This window comes from Rhizophagus irregularis, chromosome 27, assembly GCF_026210795.1.
Source record: "Rhizophagus irregularis chromosome 27, complete sequence".
Taxonomy (NCBI): Eukaryota; Fungi; Glomeromycota; class Glomeromycetes; order Glomerales; family Glomeraceae; genus Rhizophagus; species Rhizophagus irregularis.
In genome coordinates, this window is record NC_089455.1 from 1078090 (window position 1) to 1094033 (window position 15944).

The 15944-nt window shown below is 30.6% G+C and overlaps 6 protein-coding genes across 7 annotated transcripts; 4 read left to right on the forward strand and 2 right to left on the reverse strand.

Annotated features, from left to right (window-relative positions):
• The first annotated feature begins 172 nt into the window (after window positions 1–172).
• OCT59_018146 (uncharacterized protein) lies at window positions 173–2655 on the forward strand. 2 transcript variants are annotated; one of them, XM_025317986.2, is made up of 7 exons: window positions 173–361; window positions 525–664; window positions 735–1124; window positions 1195–1344; window positions 1411–1719; window positions 1786–1926; window positions 1989–2655. In XM_025317986.2, the coding sequence occupies exons 1-7, from the start codon at window positions 342–344 to the stop codon at window positions 2189–2191; spliced, it is 1353 nt and encodes a 450-aa protein (XP_025177126.1). In that variant the 5' UTR covers window positions 173–341; the 3' UTR covers window positions 2192–2655. The 2 variants fall into 2 exon arrangements, with proteins under 2 accessions (XP_025177126.1, XP_066004485.1); XM_066148569.1 differs by having other exon boundaries at window positions 525–1124.
• Window positions 2650–3905, reverse strand: OCT59_018147 (uncharacterized protein; the record flags this gene model as incomplete). The annotated part of the gene is made up of 5 exons (XM_025317985.2): window positions 2650–2910; window positions 2988–3139; window positions 3217–3344; window positions 3414–3479; window positions 3546–3905. The coding sequence occupies 5 exons, from the start codon at window positions 3903–3905 to the stop codon at window positions 2789–2791; spliced, it is 828 nt and encodes a 275-aa protein (XP_025177125.1). The 3' UTR covers window positions 2650–2788.
• A 1077-nt stretch (window positions 3906–4982) lies between these two features.
• Window positions 4983–7199, forward strand: OCT59_018148 (uncharacterized protein). Its single transcript, XM_066148570.1, has 6 exons — window positions 4983–5129; window positions 5396–5923; window positions 6027–6176; window positions 6249–6370; window positions 6450–6610; window positions 6695–7199. Exons 1-6 carry the CDS (start codon window positions 5060–5062, stop codon window positions 6993–6995), a joined length of 1332 nt encoding a protein of 443 aa, XP_066004486.1. The 5' UTR covers window positions 4983–5059; the 3' UTR covers window positions 6996–7199.
• Window positions 7200–7948: 749 nt separating this feature from the next.
• Window positions 7949–10183, forward strand: OCT59_018149 (uncharacterized protein; the record flags this gene model as incomplete). The annotated part of the gene is made up of 9 exons (XM_066148571.1): window positions 7949–8045; window positions 8113–8163; window positions 8241–8356; window positions 8451–8572; window positions 8655–8772; window positions 8946–9054; window positions 9206–9702; window positions 9767–9813; window positions 9890–10183. The coding sequence occupies 9 exons, from the start codon at window positions 7949–7951 to the stop codon at window positions 9951–9953; spliced, it is 1221 nt and encodes a 406-aa protein (XP_066004487.1). The 3' UTR covers window positions 9954–10183.
• On the reverse strand, window positions 9833–10894 carry OCT59_018150 (uncharacterized protein). The gene is made up of 3 exons (XM_025317982.2): window positions 10728–10894; window positions 10453–10640; window positions 9833–10364 (listed from the first exon to the last, which is right to left on the reverse strand). Exons 1-2 carry the CDS (start codon window positions 10835–10837, stop codon window positions 10457–10459), a joined length of 294 nt encoding a protein of 97 aa, XP_025177122.1. The 5' UTR covers window positions 10838–10894; the 3' UTR covers window positions 9833–10364; window positions 10453–10456.
• An 891-nt stretch (window positions 10895–11785) lies between these two features.
• OCT59_018151 (uncharacterized protein) lies at window positions 11786–15491 on the forward strand. The gene is made up of 9 exons (XM_066148572.1): window positions 11786–12269; window positions 12359–12417; window positions 12520–12812; window positions 12936–12964; window positions 13051–13135; window positions 13210–13863; window positions 13941–14465; window positions 14537–14711; window positions 14805–15491. The coding sequence occupies exons 1-8, from the start codon at window positions 12097–12099 to the stop codon at window positions 14684–14686; spliced, it is 1968 nt and encodes a 655-aa protein (XP_066004488.1). The 5' UTR covers window positions 11786–12096; the 3' UTR covers window positions 14687–14711; window positions 14805–15491.
• Window positions 15492–15944: the final 453 nt, after the last annotated feature.

Below are 15944 nucleotides of genomic sequence, written 5' to 3' on the forward strand. Positions count from 1 at the left end.
TTGTCACGTGAGATGTACAAAATTTCGTGCCGTTTGACCGGAGTTACGGCATTAACATGGAACTGTGAGTCTGTGACGTGAGTGGGCTGAAATTATAAAACGGCTAGAGAAGGTCACGTGTATAACATAAGAGATTATGAAATTGCGTGACGTACTCGTTTTATTAGCTTTCGAGTACAAAATAACCTTCGTTATTAAAAAACCGTCAAATTTAGTGTGAAATCAAATGTCCAATATCCGAAACCTTTTCGTCGCTTACCTCATTTCTTTAAAAAAATTCTAGCCATCTTTTATTATTAAAATTGTGTCTGTAACATCTGAGTTTGAGCCAATAGCCACAGATGGTTACCGGCAATCCTAGGTATGCTGTTAAATACTGTTGTATCTTTGACCCATATTTACAGAAATATTGCCTTACATGTGAACAAAAGCCAAGACATACAATAATTCAATCTACTTAAATTTGAACGGATTAAGAATTTATTCAATGAATACCAATTAAATTCGTTACTACTTTATTGAAGACAAAGGTCAAATTCTTCGAACGAAGGATCGGATAGTTTGGATAACACACAACAAGATGATTCTCCTACCCTACCGCCAACTCCTGGTGACAATGGCATAGACACTCTTAACCCCGCTCCGAACTATTCTCCTAATCAAAGTATGTTAACGGTTCTTACTCTTACGCATATTCCTTACTTATTTATCCAATGCCTCTTTCATCACCACAGTTACCTCTCCCACTATAACCCCACCACTATCGTCAAATTCACCCGGTCAATCAGGACGTCAATCATTAGCGTCACCTAATCACAGTTCAATACAAACCAATAATCCATCTCCAATAATAACAACATCAACAAGACGACATTATCATCATAATCACCATCATCATCATGGAGAAGGAAGAAGAAATTATCCGGGCGAACCACATCTTTCTCTCGCTCCTCATGTAGATCCTGCACCTGCGCCTGCAATGTATTGGTCAAAAGCAAGAACTCATGGTAAACCCTCTAAAGCATTAAGAGCACATACTGTCAACTTAGTCGGCGAATTAATGTACGTCTTTGGCGGATGCGACGCCAAAACTTGCTTTAATTCAATACTCATATTCGACGCGGGTTTGTATTATTTTAAAAATTTATTTTGATTTCATTTTAATTTACTCACTATATTTTGTGGTTTGATTAGATACAATGTATTGGAATCGCGCTCGAACTATAGGAGACCCACCACCAATATGTCGTGCACATTCATCTACGCTTGTAGATAAAAAATTATTTATCTTCGGTGGTGGTGACGGCCCTACGTATTTTAATGATTTGTTTATTTTCGATACGGGTAAATAAATTAAATTTAAATAATTTTTTTTCCATGTTTTTTTTTCACATTGATTTTTCATTACAGACGTACTGGAATGGATTAAGCCCAAAACGTCCGGAAACATTCCGTCACCACGCCGTGCTCACACTTCTGCTTATTACAATAACCATCTCTACATTTTTGGAGGCGGAGATGGATTTAAAGCCCTCAATGATGTATATATACTAAATATAACAGATTTAAACAATCTGGTATGGCAGAAATTAGAACCCAAAGGGAGGCCCCCAATTTCTAGGGGATATCATACCACAAACCTTGTGGGAAGTAAATTGGTGGTTTATGGTGGAAGCGATGGCCACGAATGTTTCAGCGATGTCTACGTATTGGACTTAGGTAAAATTGGGGTTTGTTATTTTTATCTTTATCGATGGGGAATTGATTTTTTTCTTCAATTTATAGAATCCAATACGTGGATTCAAGCGGTTGAAAAATCTTATCCGCGACTTTCACATACAGCCACACAAGTAGGCTCCTATTTATTTATTGTGTGTGGTCACGATGGGTCGAAGTATACGTCGGAGGTTTTATTATTAAATTTGGGTATGTAAACATTATGATTCTATTCATTTGATAATATTTTAATAATTTTTATCTTTAATCAGTAACTATGGAGTGGGAACGCCGTAAAGTATATGGAACTCCTCCGTCCGGTAGAGGGTATCATACAACTGTTTTGTATGATTCCCGCTTATTCGTTTTTGGTGGATATGATGGACACTCTGTCTTTGACGATGTATATGTGCTCGATTTATCTGCCTGTGCGTATCTACCGCAGATAACGAATTTCCAGCTTCCGGAATTGTAATAAAAATTATTTTTTACGTTCTAACTTTAAAAGAATATATTTATAAACGCAAATAAATTGTGTTTATTTAAAAAAATATACACACACACACGAGAGAGAGGAAAAAAATAAAATCCGAGATATATATTTTATATATATATAATTTGCGTTTATTTAAAAAAATATACACACACACGAGAGAGAGGAAAAAAATAAAATCCGAGATATATATTTTATATATATATATATATATATATATAGACAATGTTTTTTTATAATTATTTCAAAAATTTTTTCGTCTATTTTTTTCTTTTTTTTTAATTTTATTTAAAAAAAAGTGATTCTTCACAAGAGATTATTTATTATCATTTTCAACTCACTAATAACAAGATTTTATGACGATTGAATGATATTAAATAATTTAAATGTATTATATTTATAATAAACTGATTTTACAAGATACAAAGAGCAAATGTATTAATGTCAATAATAATTGAATTCCTGTATTATATGAAAAATCAGTTTTTTTTTCACAATACTCAAATGATTTTTTCAATATTTAAACTGACAAATAATGTTTAGACATTAACAATCAAATGGAATTGATAAAATTTAAATTCATCTAAATCCCATGTATACTTTATATTCCAATTCTTCATCTACTGTTAATGCATCCAAACCTGTCCAATCTGCTGAACTAGATCTTGGGCGAAATTTATGTTCTCGTCCTTCAAAGATTTCTATTAATAAAAACGCGTAAGATTAAATTACTTAAGGCTTTTTTCTTAATAATTATATAATTGTTGAAATAATTTACCATCCATATTAAGCGGAGGAACCTTCCCAAAAATAGTTTCAGGATCAATCGAAGCCTGGCGTATTAAAGTCGCTTTTAATACAGGACTCTGTTCCCAATCTTCACGCCGTCGTTGATGCTTGGTCTTAACTTTCTTCTCATCACTAGAATCACTATAATAAGAAATTAGAATGGATGAATTAAAATAATTATAAAATAAATATTTTCAGATAATGAAAAATCAATATACTCGCTAACTACTTCTGGTAATACAAATTGTTTAGGTTGTTCTATAATATTTAAGTCTAATATTTCAGGTTTTTTTTCACCATTATCTTGAATTTGATTCACTTTCTTTCTTCCAATTAAATCTATATTCTTTAAAATAATAAATGATGATTTGTAAGATATTGATAAATTAGAATAGAATAATATATTAAAACACACCTTTTCTTTCGCACGACGACGAGCAACTTCTCTTTCCTTGGCTCTTTTCTCTTGCTTCTCTTGTTCCTATTAACCCAATTTTAAAAATTAGCCATATTAGCCATATAATAAGTTGGTCAGTTTGCTATTTACCCTTTTGGCAGCAGCCGCCGCGAGAACCAAGGATTTGATTTCTGGTTTTTCGTGTTTAGATCTTGGAGTACGTTTTATAACTAATTTCCTTGTCTGCTGGACCGAACTGGTAGGTTCAACATAACTGGAAGTTTCACTTATTTCATTATTAACTGTAGGCTTTTCCTTTTTCTTTAAAATTTTAACATTTTTCGTAGCCTGAATAATATTCTGCAAATAAATTCTGAGCCAATCGGACTCTTGCTGACATTCAGCTGAAAAACTTTGAAATTTTTCTTCAGTAAAATTCTCAAATTTTTGGCGTTCCTTTGCTAGCCAACTTCCGCTTGCTTTTAAAGCTTCGTTAGTTACTGTTTCCATAATCAAAATAAATTTAAATATTTAAAAAATTATTGTTTTGAGAAAAAAGTTTATTTTATTGATTTCACCGTTAAAAGGAGGTAAAGGAGGTAAAGTAATGTAATATAATTTAGGGACGCGTAAATTCTTTATTTATGTCGTATATCGTAAAAATTAACGCGTATATCGGTGTCACATTACTCACATTACTTCATAACGTGGGCCATCCTTAACCTGATCCACCGGTCCAGATGCTTATTCTGGACCAGTCAACTTTTGATTGGCTAATCAGCCCTTTTATTACATAACTCCGGCATAATTTATTTTATCTCTTACTCTTCCTATCTTTCACTCTTTCTCTATTCTTTTTTGTGGTATGTTAGTACTTAGTATTTCATATTTCATTTCAGTTTGTATATTTTAATTTTAATTGTATTTATTGTAGTTTTATGATAATACTAAATGTTTTTTATTTTCTTTTTGAAGAGTTTTATGATATATTGATATTATTCTGGAAATCAAGTGTTTTTTTTTAAGTTTTGGGGTTAAGCAAAGTTGTTCAAAAAAGGTTGTAAATTACACATTTATAACAAAACTTTTAAAGCTAATATAATACTATTACTTTGTTGATATTAACGTTAAAATAATTTTAATAATAAAATTACAGTAAAAAATAATGTAAAGACCTTTTTTATAAAGTTATATATGCAATTTTACTTATTTATTAATAAAGTTTAATAAAATGCATACCAAAGTACAAATTTTAAATAACATATTACTTTAAAATGGTAGTATTAAATGCTTTAAAAAAAGGCATTTCGTACCTTTTTTTTAAAAAAAAACGCGAATTGTTTTTTTTTCCAAGACAAATGTTACACAAAACAATCTCATCCAATTAGATTTGCTGGTCCAGGATAAGCATCTGGACCGTGGCCCAGGATAAGGATGCTCCATAACGTGAGTTATGCACTTGCACGTGATAGCGTTAAACTTAACTCCGGCCGGTGCGTACGTTAATATCGTACACATGATGCGTAAGTGACGTTAGTGACGTTTACAATTTCCACTGTAATATGACAGTCCAAAAAAAAAAAATTGCTTAGCGTTCAAGTTTGCCTTAATTTATCTCTTACAGGAAGTTATTTGTATTAATAGACGGAAAACAACCTTTAAATATGGATCAGTATTCAAATTATGGGGGTCAGCAAGATCCTTCATCAGGAAATTATAATAGTTCATATCAATGTAGGTTAGAGTAGCGTTTACTAAATATTTTTTTCATAGTCTATCCTCTGAAAAGTTAAATACAAGCTTCTAGAAAATAACATCTAGTGTTGTATCTAACTTTCGCCAGTAAGATTCTAAACTGTAACGCTTTTGAGCTCAATATACTCAAGCGTTATTGACACTGATGTAAAAGCAAACGTGCATTACATACTTTGTCTTCCCGTAATATTTTGAATCACCACCAGGTGTCAAATAATGTGAATTCTTTTCTAAAATTTTAATAGATAACGATTCCTATAATCAAGGTGGGTATACAGCTCCAACCAGCTCTTCAGATTATTATTATAGCGGAAGTAATCCCCAGACAGGAGGTAATAACAGCAGTAGCAGTAGTTCAACCCAACAACCACCAGTAACTCCGGCTACAACTCAAGGTTATACTTCTCAACGTAATGATAACTATGAAGGAAGTGGCTATTCCTCCGGATATAATAGTTATGGTAATTATCCTACTTCAACTGCGTCAGGAAGCTATCAAACAGGTCAAAATTCGCCATCGGGAAGTTCTACAGCCACACCATATAATTCTGCTGGTGGTAGTGGCTCATATAATGGAGCAAGTAAAACAGGATATACTGATCGCGGTAGTGATTACGGTGATTCTTCTAGTTATGGAGGTAATAAAAATCCGTACGGAGATAGTTATAGCTATAAACCGCGAGAAAATAGCAGAGAAAGTGGATACAGCGGCCCTCCAACAAAAGAAGATTCTTATGACAATTATGGAAACCGTTCCGAGAGTGGATATAAGGGTTAGGTTCCTTTTAGATATATCAAATTTCATTATTATTTCAAGATCTCGTTTGTCTTCTTATTTTACTATTATAATACGGACATAAACATCCGTGATAATAGATAATTATGCTGGTGATTCTGTAGTACAAACAATTAGCGATACAATTTATATTTCGAACCTGAGTAAGGACGTTACTGAAGAGAAATTGGCAGAAAAATTCGGTAGCCTTGGCATGTTAAAAATTGATAGAAAGACACAAAAACCAAAAAGTAAGCTTATTAAAAAAAAAAAAATCGATTTTTGACCTATTTAAAAACCATGTTAATATATGTCTTTTTCAGTATGGATATATTATGATAAAGTAACCAGACTTCCTAAGGGAGATGCAACATTGACTTATGAGGATCCCGACTCAACAGCAGCTGCAATAAAGTATTTCGATAATCAAAAGTTCCTTGATCAGGTTCGGATACTATTTTCATTTGTTATAAACGATTATATCTACATGGTTAATTTGCTAATTCTATTAATATCCTTTTAAGATCATTAAAGTAGAAATGTCTGTGCGAAAGGTACCAATCTCGGGATTTAGAGCTCGCGGCAGGAGTAGTAGAGGACGTGGATTTTCTAGGGGCATTCGTGGTAGCGGTAGCGGTAGCGGTGGCGGTCCTCCTCCTCGTGATGGTGATTGGGCATGTGAATCGTAAGTATTATAAATCATTGTAACGATCTTTATCCATTATTGTATATTATTTGACGAGTTTATTTTCTAATTTTCGGAAATTAGATGCAATGCTAATAATTTTGCTAGACGAATGGAATGTTACAAATGCCATGTGCCTCGTTCTAATGCACCAGGGGATGGCGGCTACAGCGGCGGTCGATATTCTGGAGCACCAAGAGGTGGGTATAGAGGGCGTCGCGGCGGTCCTTCTTATGGCCGTTATGCTGATGATGATAGAGGCTATGGAAGCGGAGGTTATCGTAATAGCGATAGCTCACATGGTTATGATCAAGGATATAGAAGACAAAATAAACAAGACGATCGTCAAGATCGCAGGGAAAATTCTAGATATCTTCCATACTAAGATATTTTGGCGAGATTATGAGGATTTTTTACAGGCTTTTATAATCCTCATCATTGAATGCATGCTTTGTTAATTTTTATTTCTTTCTTACAAGTTGAAATTGTTTGATAATGTTTACTATGGTTATTGATTTTCGTTGGGACAAACATTCTATATTATTATTTGTGACGATGAGAGTAAAACTGAGACAAGAGGAAAGGACAAAAAAAAAAAGAAAAAAAGAAACGTACAAAAATTTTCCTTTTTTAATAACGATAAATTATGTATGGTTATAATATTTGTTACTGTATTGGGTAGGTATAAGATGGATCCTAAATTCGGGAGAATGTTCATATATAGAAAATTTTATTAGAGAATTTAATACATATTAGCGTGAATGGTTAAAGAAATAGTGTCGGGTAGGTATTTATGGTTATAAATATAGGACCAAAAAAAATAATATTTGGTGTATATAATGAGTAAGGTGTCACAAAATTACATTTAACTGATGGATATTGGATTTAAAGAACCATAATGTCATGGATCGATACGCCCTACAACGTTTTTTTTTTTCAAAAAGGTTACTTTTACAAAATATTTAAAAGATTTAAAAAGAACATTTAAACGTCGTATTCCTCGGATGAATCAACAATAGACTGATATATCGAAATCAGATTATTTAATTATGAGTGTTATCATCTTAATCATAAATAAATATTTTAGTTAATATATAATTATTCACTTAATTGCGACATTTTTATTTGGTATTTTTGACAAGAAAAAAAACCCTCATATTATGATGATCTTATTGATTAAAACTGTTTATTACCTAAATCAGAAGAACGTGCTTATTGTCCAATAAACACGTTGACGTAACATCCAAATAGAAACCAAAAGGTTTTTCCTCGCTACTAGTTTCACTTAATGCTTAATTTTAGAGACTTATCACGAAGATTCCATGATAAGTTAGGATTATGGCGTACAAAATTACACCACAAATGTATGAGAAAATTAAGCATTTTGCACGTTTCCCTCAAACAGGCGTGTCATTGAGGCAGATGGTTATGTTCGGTGCGCGTCGGAAAATTTTGCATTTTTTTACAGTGCTGAACTAAGACTTTTTTATTTTAAATCATAGGACAAAATCCTTCTCAAGGAACCTTGCTAAAAGCAACTCAATTTCTGGCGGGTAATGCAAACATTATAAAGATCACGTTTTTAGATTTTAAACTTCAATTTTGAAATTTATTTTTTTATTGTGAATAGATGAATTACCAATTCGTATCGCACATCGCGTTAAGGAATTAGATAATTTACCACACAATTTGAGTGAAATGCCATCAATAGTTAGAGTCAAGAATTGGTATGCTCAGTCTTTCGAGGTATGGTATGGAGTCTATGAGAAAGAAAGAAAGAACTAATAAGTGTTAATACCTTTTTAACATGCTTATATAAATATTACTAACTATTTATTAGGAGCTTATCAATTTTCCAAAACCCGAACTTCCACAAAGTATAAGGGAAAGACTTTTTGCGACCTCTAATCCTTCCAATCCCTCAACTACCATTATGTCAACAGCCACAAAACTTGGTCACGGGTGAACATCATATTTTTAAAATGTTTTGGTTTAACATTAAAGTAAGAGTTCTAATTGCATGTATTTTTGATAATTTACTTAGGTACTATTCACATGTCGATGATATAGATTGGCCGCCTGAAGTTCGTTACTATAATGAAAAATTCACAAAGTTGATTGAAGCAATTAAAAGGCGCCATGATCCTGTCGTAACTACAGTGGTATGTGATTAATTTGATTAATTCATATTTTATGTTTTATTTATATAAAAACTTTTACTTACAATTTGTTATTAAATTAGGGTAAGACGCGTCATCACAAAGTTTTTTTTTATTATTTTACAAAATATAATCAATATTAATATAATTTTGTCCTCATTATAACTTCAGCTCAGGGAATTTTGGAATATAAACAGCATAAAAAATCTACTATGATTGATACAGATATACAATCCTTTTTAGATCGTTTTTACATGTCGCGTATTGGAATTCGTATACTAATTGGTTAGTACTTATAAATTTAATATATTTCATTATTTTATTTTTATTTTTATTTTTATTTTATTTTATTTTATTTTTTATTTTTTATTTTTTATTTTTTTCTTGTTTTTTTTTTAACTGAACGTAATTTGCTAAAATTGCAGACTATTTTTAGGTCAACATGTTGCGCTTAATCGTCTTCCATCAAGACCAGATTATGTAGGTATTATTTGTACCAAAACCAACATTGCGAAAACTGTACAAGAAGCAGTGGATAATGCCAGGTTTATTTGCGAAGAATATTATGGACTTTTTCGCGCACCTGAAATTCAATTATATTGCCCAGAAGAGTTATCTTTTACTTATGTTCCTACACATTTGAACCATATGCTATTTGAATTATTAAAAAATAGTTTACGTGCCTTAGTAGAACTTTTTGGTGATGACGTTGATGAATATCCCACAATTAAAGTAATTGTAGCCGAAGGAAAAGAGGATATCACAATTAAAATATTAGATGAAGGTGGCGGTATACCAAGAAGTAATATTCCTTTAGTATGGACTTACATGTATACGACAGCAGAAGCACAGACGTTGGATCCTAATTTCAGTCAATCAGACTTTAAAGCTCCTATGGCAGGTTTTGGTTATGGACTACCCCTTAGTAGACTGGTAATATATATTTATCTAAATAAATGATTTTTAAATATTTTGTTAATATAAAATTTTCCAACAGTATGCTAGATATTTTGGTGGAGATTTGAAATTAATTTCAATGGAAGGGTAATTTTTTTTTTATTTTAAAAAATTATGATTTTTTTTCTCTGTGGATTTTATTTACATATTGTCTTATATTTAGGTTTGGAACGGATGTATATCTTCATCTAAACCGAATCTCAAATAGTGATGAACCTCTACATTAATAACATTGCGAACAGGATAAATGCTGATCTGTGTTTAGTACTAAAAAATAGAATAATTTATATTATATAGTTCTTTCCAAACTAAGACAAAATTGTTGGCTACATGAAATACTAAATTAATATTATTTTCATAATGTAGACAAGACTTCTTTAATACTTTCTTCAGTGTTATTATTAATTTTGTAAATCGATATTAAATTTCTTCTATAAAAAAAAACTTCAAATCAGATTATTAAATTTAGAATGTTTCTCGCCAACAAACTTTTTATGATATTCTCCAAATAATCCCACTTTTAACAACTAATTCGTCATAAACGCCTCCCTCCCTTCCCTTTCATTTTTTGCTTTTTTTTTTATTAAAAAAAAAAAAGATTGCGAAGTATAATACTAATATGCTAGTGATGATTTGTTCTAAAAATTAAATACAATATAAAATAAAAAAAAGTTCTTTATATTTGAAAGTCCAACCAATTAAAAAAGAATATGAATTTTCACACACATGATTAAGCTGTCATTCCAGATTTATTTAATAAATTTCCACTAGCCATCTCATTAGATGAAGACGTTAAAGAATGAATCGTTCTTGGTTCAAGAAAATGTCCATGATTCGTGTCCAGCCAACAACGTCCTTGACCCCAATAACATGTACTAGAAAATAATGCGAGAAGTAATATTGTACAATACACGCTTTTGAATCATTTTTAAAATTTTGGTTAATTTAATGTGATAGGTAGTAATAATTAAATTTAAAATAAAAAAATTTTAATTCCTTACCATGGTCTCTGATGTAGGAAATATGATACTAGGAAGATCAGAACAAAAAATGGTGGAGCATTAGGAAATGGAAGTAATAATAAAGGAATAAACCAACGCATGCAATACATTGTTTAATGAAAAAACTTTCAAGATCTCTTTTCTCGGTAAAGTTGGTAAGAATATTTGTTTAATTGAAAATATTATTATCCACTAATAAATGGTGAATATAATATTTCCTGATCAATTATTTTGGACTTTACACTAAACTTTAAAGGATTTTCATCTACTCTACTTTTAAAACGAGAGACTTTTTAATTTTAAAAAAGTAAAGTGGCTTACTGTACGACAAATACGTACAGTAGCCAAAATTATGCTGAGTCATCTGGCCAGAGTTATAAGTTATACAATTAAGATTATAAGATATACATACGATCATGTGATTAATAGATCTCAATCACGTGATTTTGTGCTTTTGTCTAATCCATTAAACTTAAGTAAGGTTTATTGATATTAGTGATTAACAAAGTAAAAATATTACTTTTTGGTAAGATTCGCCTAATTATTGGCTGATTTAAGCTTCAAATTGGCATTTTCAATACGTGCAAATCAGGCATGAGTGTAACGATCGGTATCGATTATGCAAAAGGTCTGCTTTAAATTCACTTTTATACTTCATTTGTGTAACGCGCATTTTAGGAACAAAGAAATTCTTTCAATCTAGATCTCAAATCATACATTGAGTTTTTTCGATTGTTTCATTGATAATTAATATTTTTTTTAACAATTGTTCCGATTTTTTTTTCCAACAAAAATGTTTTTGAAATCTTTAGCATTGTGTCATGTGATAGGTACAATTAAATCATTAGATCGGACTAAATAATGAACCAAATTCCGATTTCACGGACTTCAGTTTAGGCCGGCCTGTATTATTACTCGGATTTTCAAATTTCTGAAAAACAAAATTTTGTAATGATGTACATGTTGAAAAGTGTATTGAATATTTCTTTTTTTAATTTTTTAATTTTTAATTTTTACACGTTAAATAGTCTAATCGAAAATTTTTCCGATAAAATTTATAAACGAAATTCACGCACTTGAAAGCAAAGAGTATCGTTTTTTTTTATTAATTAGGTCAATTTGTCACATCAAATACATTATATAAATAGTATTTTAAGGATGTGATATTAGATTGGGATATGCAGTGATATTTAAAGTTTTTTATAGTATAAATATTATAAATATCCGCACAAATATCCTTTTCCGTTCTTTAAACCCGTTAGAGAGGTTGACATAATATGCTAAAAACCTAAAAGAAAAAAAAGAAACATACGGACTTCAGAAACTTTATGATTTAGTATAGATACAAAAAAAGAATAAATAGTTGGGAATGGACAATAATACATCTATCGCTAATTACAACAATAAGAAACCTAAGATGCAAAACCAAACAGACTCGCTTTTCTCGCTTTTAAGTGAACCACAATTATATGTTACCGACTTTCACTACAATAACGAGGATGAACTAAGAAATATTCTTAAAGAAGTTGATAATAATATAAAGTTTGTAGTGACGACTTTTTTTCAAATTATTGTAAACACTTTAAAAATATTGATTGTGAATAATAATAATATTATTATTATTTAAATAGCGTCGAGTTTCGTCATAACGCGAATACTGCTGTTCTTCGTTTTTCCTCTGTCGAAAATGGTAAACTTAATACGTATAATTATAAATTAATTATGTATTAAAGTCACTGTTAAAAATTGTAAATTAATCGTAAATTATCAACGATTCGCGTTATTTTCACAGCTGAAAAGGCATTCGCTATCTACAACAACATCAAAATGGAAACTAAATATTTAAGATTGCTTATTAATGATCCAAGTAAAACTATAGGAAATGAGCCTTCGGCTGCTGCGTACATTTTACAAGTTAAGTCATTGCCTCAAAGCACAACCAACATCGCATTATATCAACACTTTAGGGCATTTGGTCCTTTATTTTCGTGCAGAATTCAGATTCAACAAGACAACAAGTTTAGAGGATCTGCATTAGTTCAATATTTCAGACAAGAGGATGCTGAAAATGCCATGAAAAATATGGTAAATACTTTGTAAATTTTTTATTATTTTATATTATAGCCAATCAAAGTAAAAATCCAATCAATTTGGAAAGAAAAAAATAAATAAATAAAGTAAAAACTAACACTTTAAATATCCGACTAGCACTGCTTCGTTTTCGAGGGCAAGAATATGTAAGTATAATAAAATCTATACGTCTATTTCAAGGGAAGACCACTTCTGATACACTTTATTTAATCACATTTTATACTTTGGGTAGCAATGTTTCACAATACCAACCCAAGAATCCTAAGATTCGTACAAATAATATTTCTGGAAATCACAACAGTTTTAATCTCCCCGCTGTAAGGATCAATTTCGAATATTTTTATTCAAATTCAATATTATCTAAACATTATTACACGATAATATATCTTAGGCGCATACATTTTCACCTCAAGGAAGCAACAACAATAATCACAATAATAACAATAACCAAATTCCAATGTCCCCCGGTCCCGAAGGCCCAATCGTAGATCCATGCAATTTATTTATTAAAAATCTTGATGCCAATATTTCTAGTAGCGATCTTTTCAACCATTTTAGACGATATGGTCGTATCATTAGTGCTCGTGTTATGAGAGATCAGGAAACTGGAAACTCAAAAGGCTTTGGTTTTGTTAGTTATACATCTGCTGAAGAAGCAGATAAAGCGAAGAACTCTATGCATGGAAAAACTCTTGGAACTAAACAAATTGTTGTTAGACTTCATGAACCGAAGAAATTACGTGAAGCTAAATTGGCCAATCATTTCAACGGAAACCCTGCCTCTCCGTCTGAAAGCCGCGCTCCTTCTAGACGTAATTCTGATTTTTACAATATTAATACCGTTAATGAATTCGGTCAAGAAGATCTTAGTGGTTTAGCTCCAAAGGCTCGCAAAGAGGTTCTAATGTCTGAATTGCAAAAAAGATTTAAATATATACCTACTATTCCTCCCGATGAAGTTAATCCGATTATTGAACAGTTGCTAACTTCAAAAGTTCCAGAAGTTCTTCAAATGCTTAAAGACGCTTCGTTATTGCAACAAAAGGTAGCAATTTTGTCAAATTTAATGTGTATATATCTAATAGGATTTTTTTAAAAAAATTTATAATTGTGTTTATTTAGATCACTGAAGCCAGAACTATCATAAAACGCCGTGGTAATGAGGAGGCAAATATTCCAGCAACTTCAATTGTTAACAATAACAGCAATAATAACTATCAGCAAGTTTCACAAAGAGAAAGATTCCTTAAAGCAATCAACAAAATTTGCCCTCGTAATTCTGCGGAAATCCTCGAACTTCTCTTGACTTTGAGTCCCAAAGAAAGATCTGTGTGTCTTTTTAATGAACAGCACCTTAATAAAAGAATTATGGAAGCCAATGAAGCGTTAGAAGCTGCTAACAATGATGTTGAGACTCCTAGTCTTAAGCCTTTGATTTCCACTCCAGCTTCTAACCCCCCATCAATAGAACCATTTGTTTCTTCTCATTCGAAATCGAGTTATTCCACAGATGTTCCTACTGTTGTTAGCAATGGAATTCAAACTCCTGAATATAAAGAAATTGAAGAATTCATGGAAGCGCTTAAAAATAAACCAATTCATGAACAAAAACAAAAACTTGGTGATAGATTATTTCCCAAAGTCAAGGTACTTATTTTCATTTTCAACATACAATTCTAAATGAAACCTAAAATTCTAATTTTGTTTTATTTTAACAGAGCCTTGGTCTTAAGAGTGCTATTGCCAGTAAGGTCACCATTAATCTTTTAGATACCGATGATTTACGCGAATTGGCTCATTCAATGAATGACACAGAAAAATTTAGACAAAAAGTCGCGGCCGCTGCTGAGAAAGTAGTTCCCAAGTAAATTTAAGTTCGATCTTTTTATTATGGTAAGATCTTATAAACACTTTAATATGTTTATATTTTCTTTAAGGAATATATGTTTTTTGATTTAAGTTTTATTCACTTTAATACTTTGATAGCAGAGAGGACTTTGGCTTACCTTGAGTTGTACTTTGCGGACTTTTGAATGATCCATGACTCATTTCTAGACTTTATGAATAATAATATGTTCCTTCCCAACTTTTTAAAATATGTTTTTGTCTTTATAATATGTAGTTTTAGTGAATTACGTTTTTAAATTTTTATATTTTGTCGATTTTTAAATCGATCTTTTGTTACAATTTTTTTTTTAGATATTCCACTTTCCACTCTTTCAGAAATTATAACATAACTTAAATTCTCGTATCTTAAAACTTTTAAATTTATTATTTTTTTTTTTTTTTTTATATACTTTATTATAAAGAAAGAGTGGAATTTTTTATATTTTATAACTTATACTATTTTTCTAGGTTTTGCTCTGCAGGGTAAAAAATATATATATATATTATACATATATATATATATATAAATACAAAAAAAAAAAAAAAGAAATATGGTCATATATAGGATTATTTTTAACATTGCTTTATTATTTTTATTTTATTTTACTTTAACTTCTATATTTACTAGTTAGATTACAAAAATAAGGATTCCTTGGTCTTACAATACTTTTACTATATATAATATATTTGTATATGATGTTATCAAACTGTTTTTCTAGGTTTACTCATTATTTATACTAAATGAAGTTTAGATATTAAAAAGCTCTTTTGACAAATTACTATCAATTTTCTTTTTGTAATACATTGTTATTGTTATACTTGCGGACGAATTGTGAAATTATTACCGGAATCACATGACTCGATATAATAAACTCCTAAATTTGCATAAAAAGCTAATATTTTGGATCATGAATCTAAAATATTTTCGATCTATTACTCTATATTAGTAATTACGTCCATCAGTATCGGATGCGATTTCATCACCTCATCTATTAATCTGTCTGCTGAAGTTTCATTAGTTTTAACCAAGTTCATTAAATCTATACTGAATATAAAATTAGTTTACGGTTTACCATTGATCTAACAGAGCTACACAAAGTCAGATACCTTTTGTTTTTACATCTTACATGAAATCTGTCACAGAACAAATTACCAGTGGAAATTACAAAGAATAGCCTGATATAGAGTTAAAAAGTAGAATTTAAAGAATAGATATAATTTCAGGTTGTCTTTAAAATA